Source organism: Trichosurus vulpecula, chromosome 6, assembly GCF_011100635.1.
Source record: "Trichosurus vulpecula isolate mTriVul1 chromosome 6, mTriVul1.pri, whole genome shotgun sequence".
Classification (NCBI taxonomy): Eukaryota; Metazoa; Chordata; class Mammalia; order Diprotodontia; family Phalangeridae; genus Trichosurus; species Trichosurus vulpecula.
In genome coordinates, this window is record NC_050578.1 from 159,227,497 (window position 1) to 159,242,649 (window position 15,153).

Sequence of the window (15,153 nt, forward strand, 5' to 3'; positions counted from 1 at the left end):
TTTTTCCTTTTTGGGGTCCAGACCTCAAAGACATGGTCTTTTCCTTTTGGGGGTTTAGATCCCATCCCCATCAGTTCAGTTCAAACAATTACTAAGAATCCTCTTGTGAAGAGCCCTATGCTAGGCCCTAGGTCCTGAGGAAAGTTAACAGTTTAAGATAGATACTATGCTGTTCCTTTGGAGCTTACAGCCTCAGTCTAGGTATGACAATACAAATGACTCTGAATTACAGTAATACTATCAAGGCTGCCTTTCTGTGCCATGGACACTGATATCACAGGAGTATTCAGTGAGGGGTTTCTTGAGAAAGATATCGCTCCATACAAGTCTTTTCTATTACAGCTCATCTTTTTAAATAGCTGTGACTCCCATCACCCTTTATACCATCAGCAGTGTTGTCAATTAACAGACCATCCCTTTAAAGACCCACTACCAGGCATTTCAGTCACTGTTAAATAGCTGAACACCAATATAACTAGGCCTTATACATTAGGGCTAGCCTATAAACTGCATTACTATTGGGAAATAGTTTCACTCTTCTCCATCCCCAGTTTGCTTGGTCACCCAGGCAGGTAATAAGTGACTGATTTTAACAACAGTACTAGTTGCCAGGGCTCCTCGGGTATCCCTACTTGGGCTTTCTGAATGATGTGTCAACCACATCCAAATCCACTTATTTCATTCAGTACAGTGACTATCCAAATCTTTTCAGGCCTACCATGGTACCCCCCTGTCTCCCTCTCTCAGCTTCATACTGTAGTGAAAAACCCCAGGTTCCCTCTTCTCCCTTCCTATTCTGCCATTCCCAATGTGTCTCCTGCCTCCCCACACTTCTTCACCTCTATATGACATAAAGAGGTGGCTCTCCTCCAAGTGGCGTGTTTACATCTTCAGGCATCACTTAGCTTCTCATACATGGGAAATCCTTTACATAGTTATGGCTTGCTTGCTTTACAGAAAATTTTTATCCTCCAAAAACGGCCAATAGGAGAATAAGGAATATAAATGTTATAAATTTAACATTTCAATTGTTTTATTATGCAAACAATTATTTCAAAGGGTGAAGCATAGAACTGACCACCTGGCCCTTTCTTTACTTCTCTCTTCCCACTTCAGAATGCTCCTATCTCTCCATGCCCGGCTCTGCCAACGAAAACATTCAAGCCTTGGTGCCTCTGTCGTTCAGGCCTTTTTTAAAACAACGTTTTGTTTCTTGTCGGTATAGGCGCTGACTGCTTCAAGGCACCTTTACCCCTGAGCACATAACAATAATAACAGTAGCTAACATGTATGTAACTGTAAGGTTTGCAGGACGCTTTGCAAATACCCCCTCATCAGTCCCCACAACCACCTAGGGAGTTAATTGCTGTTATTATCCCACTTTCCAAAGGAGGAAACTGAAGAAGCCTGTAATTGGCTTGCCCAGGGTCACCCAGCTAGTCAGTGCTTATGGTTGGATTTGAATCAGGGTCTTCCTGACTCCAGGTCGAGTCTTATCCACTGCTACTACACCAGCAGTCTTTGCAGTATGAAACTGGTCCTGTGGACTGGGGGCCATTCACTATTGTGGTGACAGTGGCAGCACAGACAGAGCCCTCTTCTCTTTATTGCTCTTTGATCTGTTTCATAAAGCAGCTATCCCCTTTACATAACTTTAATTCACCCCAGTATGGCTGCCTTAGCCCTGTACTTCTGGCAGTCATTTAAGGCATTAAGATAGAAGCAGTTTCACTAGATCACCAAGACAGTCTGATCACTAATGAAGTAATGGTTTCTAACTTTTCTTCCAAGTGTTAACACTTTGGAGTTTACTCTTTATAGAAACTGAACACTAAATGTGTCCAGGGAATACAAAGGCAACCTTGTTTGCCTGATTGTTTTTCTTCTATTTTTCTTTGGGTTTTGCCTCTATCTGCACTTTAAAATAACTTTTCACTTCCTAACTTTTTTTTTGTATAATAGGATAAACATGGGTTTTATTTCTGAAGAGAAATTTTGTTCTCACTTGCTTTAAACTGCACTAATACTCTGGGAGCATCCTTTATAAGTCAATTTATTTTATGTGCATGATCTTATTTTACAAGGTGTGTGATATTTAAATAATTACTTGTTATTTCATGACTTCCATTTCCCCAAAGCTTGCCTGTGGTGGCCTAATTCTGAGCACATCTAGTTATTTCAACATTGGAGTCCTCCCAAAGTAGAAATCATTCTCTTTAGCCATGAGTATCCTCTCTGAGACCCCAGCAGCAATTCATGCTAATTGAGTTTCTGCCCTGTACAAAGGCCCTAATCTTTGATCCAGAAATTTGTTAATAGTTGGAAAACAAAGGCTCTTGGGAAGTCTGATATCTCCATTATGTTGATCTCTAACAGAAAAAACTAAATGAGGTCACACAGAATTTCTCCTCTTTAGTTGAAGTAATAAAGATTAGCTGTTTAGCTGGTTACTGTGACCACATTCTTTCTTGCACAGCTTAAGCTTTCTTTGCCATCATCACCTTGGGCAGTCGTGACACTCAAACTCTCATGAATCAGCTCTTTCACAAGAGGAAGGGAGCTAGCTCCTGGGAGGGTAGCGCTTTGAAGAGTACCTGGAACATAGTAGGTGCTCAGTTATTACACCAAAGCCAGCCTTTATAAAACTTCTGCTTAATCAATAAAAGGTAGAGCTAGGTGGCGCAGTAGATAAAGTCTTGGGCCTGGAGTCAGGAAGACCTGAGCGCAAAGCTGGCCTCAGACGCTTATGATTAGCTTTGTGATCCATGGCAAGTTACTTAACTTCTGTCTGCCTCAGTTTCCTCAATTGTAAAACGGGAATAATAACAGCCCCTAACCTCCTGGGGTTGAAGATTAAATAAAGTAGTTGGCATAATGCCTGTAGGTGCTTGATGTTTCCTTTCTTGCTTCTACTTGTTTTTTTTTTAAATCTTCATGGTTTACAGGAAAGTGTCATTTGCTACTGAATAAGAACCCTATTTGCCGATTTTTCAAATTCAGTTAAAGAGATACTCATAATTTTTGTAAAACGGCCATAAGAATGTCAGCTACTATTTTGTAGAGCTTCACAGGAGAAACAAACCCCTCAAACCCTGGCCAGTGCAGAGCAGCTCCATCTGAACCATTGTTTAAGTATTAAAGGACTTGGAAAGACAGTTTTAGTTTCCTTATTAAAAATGCACGCTGCTCTTATCAGGGAATACTTGTCTTACTTTGCTACCCTAATAAATAGTAAGTAAGGTGCTCTTGCCCAGCGTTCTACAGAGTTGCAAATGTGATATGTAGAGTGAAATACTGCATCTCTTTTATTTAGGATGCCCCCAAGTAAACTGACACAAAATGAGAAACATTAATTCAATTCCAGAAACATTTACTGAATTCCTGTAAGGTGTGAGGCACTATAGAATGAACTACTTTTCACCCAAGTGCTGGTTCAATAATATGTTAAAGTGCATGTAAAGTCGAGATTAGGGATAGAAACTGCACCCGATTTTGGTCTTATAGAGAACTCCCATTGGAGAAATTCCCTCTTAAGTCTGCAGCTTAAGAGCGTTAGCTGCACTGGTTTGTATCCCCAGCACTTAGCACAGTGTCTGACACGTAGCAGGCATTTAACAAATACTTGTTGACTTGACTGGAAGGTTATATTACTTGCCCAGATCAGTCACCCAGTCACAAAGATTTTAAAACAAAGTCGTCTTAGGTTTGAGGGCAGCTCTCTGTAAAATTGTTAACATTGTGAATTATGTGTAGTTTGATAGTCTGATTTACATCCTTCCCCTTTCAAGCTCATCGTGCTTGCACCCACCTCGGATCAGTTCTGCTTCAGAATTCACCTTGAAGATTCACCACAGATTTGTTCTGATCCCACCTGGGCCCTCGCTGCTACAAGGCAGTTCTTGTACCTCTCTCCAGCTCATTCTGTGACACTTCCCTTTCTTACACCACCTCCCTTCCTCTAAGCAAGATTTTACCTCATACTTTACTAATAAATTGAGACCATTTGCTTTCAGTTCCCTTTTTCCCCTTACTCTGCATTTCAAAACTAGCATTTATCTTCTGTTCTCTTGTCCTTACTCCAGTCTCTGACAAAGGGAATGTCAGACTTGTACCTCCCTTATACCTTCAATCTGTCCTTTCCCCTTATCCTTAAGCATCATCTCTCTAATCTTAACTCTCCCTGTCTAAAGATTCATTCTCTTCCATCTACAAACCATGCCTAGGTCTCCCCCATGCTTAGAAGCCCCTCACTTGACCTATATTATTCTACATCTCTTTTCACATCCAAATTCTTAAAAGACTCTTCTTTCATCTCCACCCCCCCTCCCCCACTCCTCTTCTTGTAGACTGGCTTCCAATTCATCTTTCTCTCCTGTCACCAGCGAGATTGTAATTGCCAAATCTGAATCTGAATCCTTCTTGCCCTCTGTGCAGCACTGGACACTGCTGACTGCCTATAGCTGGCTGCTTCTCTCTTCTTCCACTACACTGCACACTCCTTGCTGAGTCCTCAACCCTAGCCCACTTCCTGTGGTTGTACTGGGTCCGGAGGTCTCTTCTCTCTGTGACCTCATAGGTCCCACATGCTTAGTTTTCATCTCTATACAAATGACATTATCCACCAGCCTTAAGTAACCCCACCCCCCAATGGCCTCTTTTATGCCTCACCAGCTGCTGCTGGGACTTAATAACTGGATGCCCTGGAGGAGTCTCAAGCAACTTGTCCCTAGAACAGCTCATTCTTAAGCCTCCACCACTCTTCCAAACCTTCCTTCCTGTCACTCAAGTACAAACCCCAGTGTTATCAACTTCTCATTCTCCCCTCACATGGTCAACTGGTAGCCAACAAGTAGCCAGTTTTACCTCTACAGCCCTTGGATCCTTCCCTTCCTTTCTACTCACCATCTAATCCAGTCCATACCAGTAGCTACCCCATTGGTCTCCCTGCCTCAAATGTCTCTCTTCTTCAAACCATCCTCCATTAGGTGAGAGTCATAAAGGACAAGTCTGTCCATGTCACTCTCTCGCTCAGTAAACTCCAGTGGCTCCCCATTACTAGGATCAACCTACTTTGCTGGCTGTATTTGTTCTGCCCTTTAGTGGTGCAGGCTGACCGGCCTTCTACTTCTGTCTCTCCTGCTTTTGCACTGGCTTGGTCCTTGTGCCTGGAAATGCAGTGCCCTCACCTCTGCCTTCAAGAATCCAGGCACTAGGTGGCCTTTCCTGATCATTCCAAATGCAAACCCCTCAAAATTACCCTTTTCTTATCTTTTCTAGATATGTTCATACTGTTTCCCATGACGGTCCCTAGCACAATGACTGGCCTGTAGCTTATTAACAAATTCTTAACTTTGGAGATCCTTCTGGCCAGAGCCTCCTAATGGACTTTGTTTTACTGTGCTTCTCACAAGTACAGATTCACATTTGCATCTCTGGAGATGTCAGTGCTTTTTAAATGGCCCTTTGCATTTTTTTTTACACTTAATAGAAAAACAACAGGAATTGGCAGAAAAAATAATTTCACAGAATTGGACCTAGGTGGTCTATCACTTTTGAGTCAGTTAAGTCTGACTGAAGCTGAGAGTCTCTGTAACATCAAAAAATTTTATATACAAAATGATTTTATACTATGACCATGCTCATTCATAAATATGACAAATGAATTTATTGCAGAAATATCAAGTCACAGCTTGCCCTTCTGGTAATTTTCCCCCGACACAAACTAATGCACCATTTCCTCAAATATTGCTTCTGTACCAATCCTGCTGAATCCCAAGTTTGGGGATCCATCCTCAGTGTTCCCTAAATTCTTTTGTGATGTGAACAGTGTTCATCTTTTATAAGAACTCAGTGCTAACAATGTTTGTTCCTCTGAATATGAAGTTTACAAAAATCACAGGCAGCAGGTCATTGCTCTCAGCTGTATCACCTAAGTCCCTTGAGTGTATTCCACACCTAAAAGTGTTTACGACCAGCTTAGTTTGGGAAAACTTCTAAGCCAAAAGCTATCTAGATAGCTCCCTCTATTCTAGTTACTGATAATCTCCACTCTCCCTAAGCACATGCTCTGAATGAACCACAAGATGTCAAGAAGTCAGTCACAGCACACACCTTCCTGGACATTCAGTAGCATCTGGGCTTAACAGTTGTCTTCCAGGCACTGATATGATAGTAATGTTGAAAAGCTTACTGAGATTTTTAGAAATACATAATCATTTCTCCTAAGCATCATTTTAAAATAGCTTCATTCTACAACGGTAGAATGCTCTAAACCAGGGCTGTCCAAAATGCGGCCTGCATGCGGCCGCCTACAAGCATAGAAATATATATATATAAATGCTTTAGTAAACGAAGCCGAGCCACGGCAGAGCTCTCACTAAAATGGCAAATCAAAATATATTGTCTATTGTTTCAATAAAAACCTAAGGTTGGACAGCCCTGCTCTAAACTAAACTATGTTTTTGTGATGTATCTCAAGACATTTCTCAAGATGTCCAAAAAAATCAATTCTGCCATCTCTGCCAGGATGTGTAAAACTGAACATTTCTTGAATTTACACCTTTGTCAAGATATAGACAATAAAAGCTAATTTGGTTTCTAATTCATTGTTGCATTTCCCCCTTAGAAGCAGGTTTGCCTTTATATATTATTTCATTTGATAAAATAAGGTTGCAGCTCTTAAGGAAATCACCCAGGAACAAGCCAGTCTGATAATCCACATATGGAAGAGCTTCTCAAGGGATTTGAGAAGATCTAGTCCAACCCTCTGATTTTTACTGATGAGAAAACCAGGCTCAGAGAAGGAATTTGCTGCTGCAGTTAGCAAGGTCACCCATCTACCCAGCGGTGTGGCTAGGACTAGACCCTAGGCCTTCTGACCTCCACTACAGTGTTCTTTCACTATTAATGACACAGAAAATGAAGGATTAGATTATCTACAAAGCCTACAAATTAAAAATGGATATAACTTTGGTTTGTATTCAATTAAAAAAAGTTATGGAATCTTACCTGTTTTAGGTACTGATGAAACACTTGCAAAAATGAGTATAAATTTAACAGTAAACATTATGGTCAGGCTGTTTATTAAGGAGACAACCACATATACAAGTTAATCTATAGAAATGTCTGCAAATCAAACTTCATGTGATCTAAAAGGACCATGCATAATGTCAAAAAATGGACACCTATACAGTTAATTCGATAAAAAGTTTAAACATACATAGTCTAGGATCATTACTACATATACACATATCCAGGGGCCACAGACATATCCAATTAGACTTTTTGAAAACGTTATAAAAAGTGATAAAATCAGTATGGAAACTGGCTGAGATATTAACGTTAAAAATTATCTCTGTGACAATTATGAATGGTCCCCAATTTTTTTATTTTATTTTTTTACAAAATGTGATTCCAGGGTCTGAAAACTGAAGAAAAAGTCAACCCTTAAGAGTGTTTTATATTATACAAATAGGTTTTATAGAAAAATGATCCAGCAAATGCTTAAGAGTTAAGAATATTTATATTTTCTAATTTTTACACTTTTTATTAACACACTTACAAAAAATAACATCCAAACACTGGAAAAATTAAATAACTTTGGAAGCAGAGCTCAAAGCTTTCTGCTTACATATAAGTGACAGTTCAGAGCTGTTGGCACAAAAAAAAAATCCACATTCATAAAATCCTACTATATATCAAACATAAGTTAAGTAAATCATAGGCACTAGTTTATCAAATCCACATTTCTTCCATAAATCTAACCACAGAGAGTCCTTAGATTTCCCCAAACAGAAAAATTGGCAGTGCACAAAGGCTTCCTATTTAAAAAAAAAATCAATTTTTCTCTTCAGGAAACCAGAAGCCAAATGTCTGTGGTAGTAGAACAGCAGGTAAAAAGGTTGCTTTACCAAACCCAAGTTCAGAATACCTTTTTAGTAAGTGATGAAGTAGTTGAATTTTAAAAATATATATATTTTCAGATGCAGCCATTTAAAAACAAAGTTAAATAACCTGAATATTCCTTTTGAAACTCATTTTCAAACTGAAAGACTTTTTTTCACAATAGATCAATTAAAATTCCTATTAGACTGCAGCATATTTTTTGCAATGTTGCGTTGCACTGAAAACAGGCCTGTTTTTATGGCAATAGCTAGTTCTTTCACTTATATGCTTTAAGTGACATCACCCATGTAGATGTTACGCTACAGCTGGCCTATGTTAACAAGATGCTCAGAGGGAAAGTCATTTGGTAGTAGTACAAGGTTGTTGAGCTACAGAAAGCCTTGCTGCCATTTGTCCTTGAGTATTCAATACTGAAATATATCTTGTGGCTATGTTGTAGGAAAAGGTAGTCACAAGCCACCTTAGTATTAGAAGCAATTAGTGGGTTTCACGGCAGGACAAACCGCATGAAACCAGTCTGCAAGGGTATAAGTATCATCTGAGCTGTGGTCTAGTACTTTCTAGTTTCCTTATCTTCCTATTTTCTTTGCCTCTGGCACATATTTCGTGGCTCCTCATCTTGTGGTGTGGTGTTCCTAGGCTACTCTACCACTATTGAATTTCGTATTTCACTGGAATGAAAAGGATTAGTTTATTCTTGTTTTAAGTGAATGAAGATTGATGTTATAGGTGATATTTAGGTATTTGTAAATGGGGATTTTTACTGTGTATTTTGTCCTTTTTTTTAATCCATAAAACTCAAGGCTCTACCAAAAGATTCCCTTGCCTACCAATCCTCCCGCTCCTATTTCACTTACTTTGGCCAGCTTGTTTCTTTGCTTTACAGACATTAGAACTTATGTTTGGTTATCTAAATATTTTTTAGGCTACCAAAGTCCCAGTCTTCTAAATCTACTGGGGGAAAAAAACACTTAAAAAACAAACAGAAAAGTCTCCTGTAAAGCAGAGGTCTGACAACCAGATGGGTGAAACCAATGAAAAGTATAGACAAAGGTAAATTTGATAGCCATTATATGGGAAGAATTTAACATTTTGTAAACATATGCATCGATTTCAAAATGTTAGCAATAATGCAAAAAACAGATATAAGGCAGAATACATCTTCTAAGGGACATCTCCAAAAAAAATTTTAAAGCATAAAAAATTCATTCAGCAAGCTATTTGTCATACCATGAAACATAACTATATGTCATTTGGTATCAACAGTACAACTACCATGTCCAGAAATATTGTGTAAGTGCATAGATTTTCCTCCGCTGTTATTGTATAGTTTTGTTCCAGGCTAAGCACTGAGGTGTGATAATCAAGAATGAAAAGACAGCAGAACTTGCTCTTTTTCTATCAAGGAAACCTGCTAATACAACTACCAAAATTACCTCTCAATTCTGTAATAGTGAACAGCATGTTAACAAGCTTGCTTAAATAGTGACGGTCATCTTTCCTGAGCCAGGAAGTATGAAGTTTGGAAAGATTGTACAAGTGATACTAAGCCCTTTTGGCAACAAAAACAAAATTCTGATATGTCAATGCAACATGCAGGATGCAGGCTATAATACTAACTCATGTTGGTGATTTATATTAGCTACATCCACAACTTAGGATCAGATAATGCCATGTCTACTAGGGTAAACCATTTCTTTAGTTAATCTCCAAAATAATTGCTGCAAGAATTCTTTTAAAGATACTTTTTTTTTAAAAAACCAAAATGTTTTTCAATTTGTCATTTGAGTACTAGGGAAAACACCACTTTAGACGATTGTAGTCAGAATATTAGTTCTCATTAAAACACATTTATTGGTGGAAAAATGTATTTTTATACAGCTAAAGCAGGCTGAATGTTTTGGATAGCTCAAATATACCATATTTCTTGTGCACAGAGATGCACTCTTGGATGCAAATGGGCATTTCTCTTTGGCATCTATTAAGGTTTTTGCCCAGACATTGGCCTCTGTCAAATACTCAAAAATTAACTGGGTTTTCTAGTAAACAAAACTAAAAGTGATTCGATGGAGAATGATTGTATGATTACCAAACATAGCTGATGTTAAATGTCATTAAAGTGCTGCTTGATCATCTCTGTCAGTTTGTGCTAATTAAGACAGAGAGGGGCTGGGATTTTACAAATCCCAAAGTCACATCTGAAGAGTCTGCATATAAAGTTGTCTTTTAGTCTGATGAAGGGATGTCCATAAAGCCGTGGACCCTGTATTCTTCTCTGCTGGTCAGTAACAGCCATCTTTCCAACTATCATCTTTCATGCTACCATATGTTTTAGGAGCTGGCAAGGATCTGAAACAAAACAGTTAACATTATTGAAAGCTGAAAAGCTGTGTAGTAGACATTTATTAAGCTGCTAGCAATAGGACCCTCTCTTAACCTCCAAAGTCTTCCACATTCATAAATGGGACTGGGCATCATTTTCCTGAGGTCTCAAGATGGAAGAGACCAGAGCTGCCATATTCTGAACAGCTGTTTGATTGTGGAAGAAGTATAGTGGATTCTCAACCACCTTCCACAAATTAAACTTCCCTAGCCATTTGTAGATTCCCCAGTCCATCTATAGTAATACCTCCTAGAGTCCTAGAACAAAGGAAGAGTAAAATGAAAGGCTATGTTTTCCAAAAGCCTAGAGATTCTAACAAATTTATTAAAGAGAGGAATGATGTAAGTTAAGACATAATAATCAGAATCTGAAAATCACTAAGTGACAGTGATAAATAAAACCAAGTAAAACATCATGACACATACTGCAAATAGAGAACAATTCTTGATACAATAAATTACCTTGATCTTTCTATAAAATAAGGTGAAATGATTGCAAAGCACTTACTATGTGCCATGCACTGGGCTAAGTGCTGGAAATGAATATAAAGCTAAGAGAAAAGGCCAATATTCTCTGCTTTCCATTCTAAGGGGAGAGGGGAAATGTGTATGGGTGGGGGTGTATTGTTAGTGCAATGGGAAGATCTTTCCCTTCCATTAATAGGCCCCTGTGACCAGTCTGAGTCACATGGAGTCTGCGGGGGGAGGAGCTTGTTGAATGGGTGGAGCAGGAAGTGAGACAGCAGTCAGAGCTGGGAAAGAGAGAGCAGGCAGAGGAACTAGTGAGTGAGAGAGAGTGATTTTAAGGAAGCTTGTGTTGTAGAGGCCTAAGAGAGGGAAGGCTTGGGGATGTCGGTGCCCCCGCAATGATAATGTATATAGACTTCTTGGTTACTATGATGGATTTCCTTGTTGCTATAATGGATGTGGCTCTCTGGTGTGTGAATAAATGTTTTGGTTCTGTCATATTTTTTGATTCAGAACTACGCTGGCATATTCATAGCAGCCATGGTGGGTATCGCATTGGTGCTACAGGGGGTACATACAAAACAGTAACAAGGTAAGCTTAGAAGTAAGGCTGGAGAGATCAGAACAGTCTCCTGCAGAAGGGGAAGCTGGAGCTGAGTCTTGAAGAAAACCAGGGATGCAAGAGGAATAGCCAACACAAAAATAGGATGACAGAAGTGTATGGAGGGGAATAATGTGTCAGAGGACTGAAGTGCTAGAGCTAATGGCTTAAAATGCCAAGCAGGAGTTTATATTTGAGTTTGAGTAAAGAGAGCTCCAGGAGCAAAAAGTGACACCATCAGATCTGTACTTATGGAAAATCACTTGACTGGAGTGAGGAAAGACTTCAGGCAGAGCTACCAAACTCATGAGATAAAGGTCATGAGGGCCTGAACTAGGTACTGCTGTGGTTGTATGATTAGAAAAATAGGAGAATAAAAAAAAAGGTGGGGGGGATGTAGATGAGATATGGAGACAAATCAAAAAGATTTGGCAACTGATAAGAGGGGTGTGTGTGCGCGCTCAAGAGCGAGAGTAAAAGAGGAGTCAAAGATGACATTAAGAGAAAATGTAGTGCCATCCACAGTAAGAGGAGTTTTGTTTGGGACATACTGGGTGAGATGCCTAGGGAACATAGAGCTGTCGAAGTTCTAAAGTTCAAAAGAGGGTTCAATGTGATACATGTAATACATATCTACAGTCAATCTGCATGGGGACAGAAAGTAAATAAGCTGATGAGATAAAATGAGAAAGTATAAAGACCAGGACAGACTGAATCAGTTAGGCAAAGAGAAAGACCAAGACAGATCATAGTGTTGCAAAAACCCAGAAAGAAAACCTGCCAAGAGGACAAGCAAGCTGAGAATTATCAGTAAATTATTATGCAATAAGCATTCATATATAGCACCTGGCATATTATCTCATTTGATCGATAAAACGTAATTAATTAGAACTGGCAAGGTAAGAGATCATGAGCAATTTGATAGGGCACAAAATTTTTTCAACTAAGTAAGCACTTAACTGGGGAAATATTTAATTGCAGTTCTTTAATTAAACATCATAAACCAATTGAAAAACATCATTTCTTCTAACTCTTCCAAAACAAACAGATGTGTAACAGCATCACTTTTTCCAGACTGATGATCCAATACTCATCATCTGGAGCATTTTGACAATTTATTCCAAACCACAATGGTTTCATTAACTCTCAAGAATCCTTCCCAAAGCCTTTTTTAAAGCAACCCAAAAACTTACTAAAGCTAGACCTAGCCTCCTATCTTTAGTTCTTGCCTGTGGCTCTGCATTTATACTTTAACAGGTTGAATTCAGTCCCAACTCTATGTTGCATGTCATTTGTACCACTTACCTGCGAACAGGCTGTGCAAGTTTGCTGCGAGGCACTGGTATTCCCCCAGCAGAAGGGGCACTAGGTCTGGGCAAGCCACTCCTCATTGCTGTGGTCCCTGCCGGTCTAGTGAGAGTAGTGCTACTGATGCTGCTGACAGGACTAGGTGAGACTGCATTCTGAACCACAGGTGGTCCAGGTGAGGAATTAGTCTGAGTGAGTTGTGCTGCTTCTTGACCACCACCAACAGGGCCAGAGCCGTGATTATTAAAAGCTTTCACCGGCTGTCGGAGAGCCAAAGGAGATGGCGCTGCAGGGGAGCGAAATTTACTTGGAGAAGGTACTATACAAAAATAAAAAAACAAGAATAGAGTAATTTTCCATGTAAATCATTCTAACTCAATATCTTTGAGAATTTTAAATTATTCCTTTTTATACAAACTATTTATCTGAACTGTAATGTAGGGAGAGGAGAAAAAGGCAATAAACATTAAACTGTGCCTTAAAATAAATATATTTATTATGAGGTAGGTAATACAGGAAACTATCCATACCATAGTTGCCCAGGGTCAGAGCTAAAAGAGGTAGAGGCAGGATTCGAGCTCACATCTTCCTGATTCCAAGTATTCATGATATACGTACACACACACCCTCCTTATTACATACCCTGGGACCCCTTCCCCCCTTCTTCTAGATGGAGGATGGACAGCTCCTCCAAGAAGTTCCATTTAAAGAGGGCACCCAAGCTGCTGCCACTCCATCCCTTTCCCCCCATTAGATTGTAAGGAGGGTAGGAACTGTCTTTTGCCTTCTTTGCCTGTGTTCTCACCATTTTGGGAGTCCAAAACTTCCAAGGATCCAGTGAATCCAGGACCATGGCTTCCCATTTCATAAGTTTGCAACAGAGAGGGAGGTGCCATCTATCTACTCAACATTCTAGAAGCTTTTCTCACTACCTGTCACCCTTAATGATGCTTGCTGTGTCCGTTTTTGATCTTCAGAGTTTCCCATTGCTCACCATTTGTAATTTTTCGGAAGAGAGCTATACTCAAAGAGTTATTTTATAGCTTATCCAACCACAGAAGAAAGACCAAGTGCATGAACAATGTCCATTACCCAGATTTCAACAAGCATCTCACTGGATACCCTACAGAGCTTAGCCAGCAGTATGTACATCTGGGTCATACCATCCAGATGGACAATGAGCTGGGCCCAGAGAATTGTTTTCAGAAAGTTAAAAACTCCTTTAGTGACCCCAAGCATCCTGTAAAAGGAAAGGTCCATCTTTTTTAACACTAACAAATTATTACATGGCAAGATACAAAATACAACTGTCTCTAAAAGAATCAACATGATTATCATACACACCAAGGACCATGGTGGGTGTGAACAGGCTGCAACAAGATCATGTCCAGATTTTTATACATATATATGAATATATATGTATATACACACGTATATACATGCATATATACGTGTGTGTGTGTGTGTGTGAGAGAGAGAGAGAGAGAGGGAGAGAGAGAGAACAGGAAAATAAATGAACAAGAGATTTGCCTATAAGATAATCAGACAGAAGTTAACTTTAAAATGAATAATACCTATTTTTATATAATATATATGTATATGTATGTATTTTTAATAGTATATAGCTGATGCTAAAAAAAATAGGTGATAAGGGAAATAGGAAATGTCTGCAATTAATCTACAGCATATAGTAAACTGAATATTCATTTCCTTTCCCTTTCTACTTTCAAATGAGGAAGTTACTAAGGGAAATTTATACAGGTATAGATTTACACAACACACACACAAAACTCTAACATACTCTCTCCCCACCACCGCCGCTCTGCCCCCCGCCCCCTCCCCCCGCCTTTAAATCAACTTTGATCAACCTATGGCACTTGACATGATTTGAAATGGTAAAATTCTACCTCTGAATGGTTTCCAACCAGAACTACCTAAAATTCCTTTATCTTGGACAGTGTGCAAAGTGGGTAAACTGTTTGCAATGTACAATTAAATCCAGGAAGATAAACAGAAAAGGGTGCTTTTCAAATGAGGTCAGATAGCAGATTTAAGCTGTAGGAGCCATTTTCCAAAGCTCCCAGAATTAGCTTATCCAACCCACAGACCCCCATTCAAAGTAAAACACTGTCATCTCACATCCATATGAAGTTAATCGATGAGGTGAGAGAAATCCAAGAACAGTTTACGAAATGACAACTTGTAATGAAAAATAACTTTAAAAGACTTAACTGAGCAATACAGTGACTAATCTACCACAATAGAAAAGTGATGGAGTAGAGAAGGTGCACACATTTTGGCCAGTACGTGGATTTGTTTTGCTTGGCCGTACAAACTTCACTCTCCTCCCACCTCTCCCATTTTCAGCTGTTCTGTCTTCCTCGTTAGACTACCCTAATATCTCTCCATCCATTCAACATCTCTCTGAGAGTAGGGAGACTTGTTTCCTTTTATTTGTATCTCCGGCACTTTTGCAGATTGTTCGGCAC

The 15,153-nt window shown here is 39.3% G+C and overlaps 1 protein-coding gene across 2 annotated transcripts in view; it reads right to left on the bottom strand.

Annotated features, from left to right (window-relative positions):
* Positions 1-7,065: 7,065 nt before the first annotated feature.
* Positions 7,066-15,153, bottom strand: part of SLAIN2 (SLAIN motif family member 2) — a 75,278-nt gene continuing 67,190 nt past the window's right edge. For both annotated transcript variants that reach the window (XM_036763091.1, XM_036763090.1), the window contains 2 exons: positions 12,662-12,983; positions 7,066-10,254 (listed from right to left, as the gene is read on the bottom strand). In XM_036763091.1, coding sequence (XP_036618986.1) covers positions 10,188-10,254; positions 12,662-12,983 — 389 coding nt within the window. In that variant the 3' untranslated portion in view covers positions 7,066-10,187. The remainder of the gene's footprint in view (positions 10,255-12,661; positions 12,984-15,153) is intronic.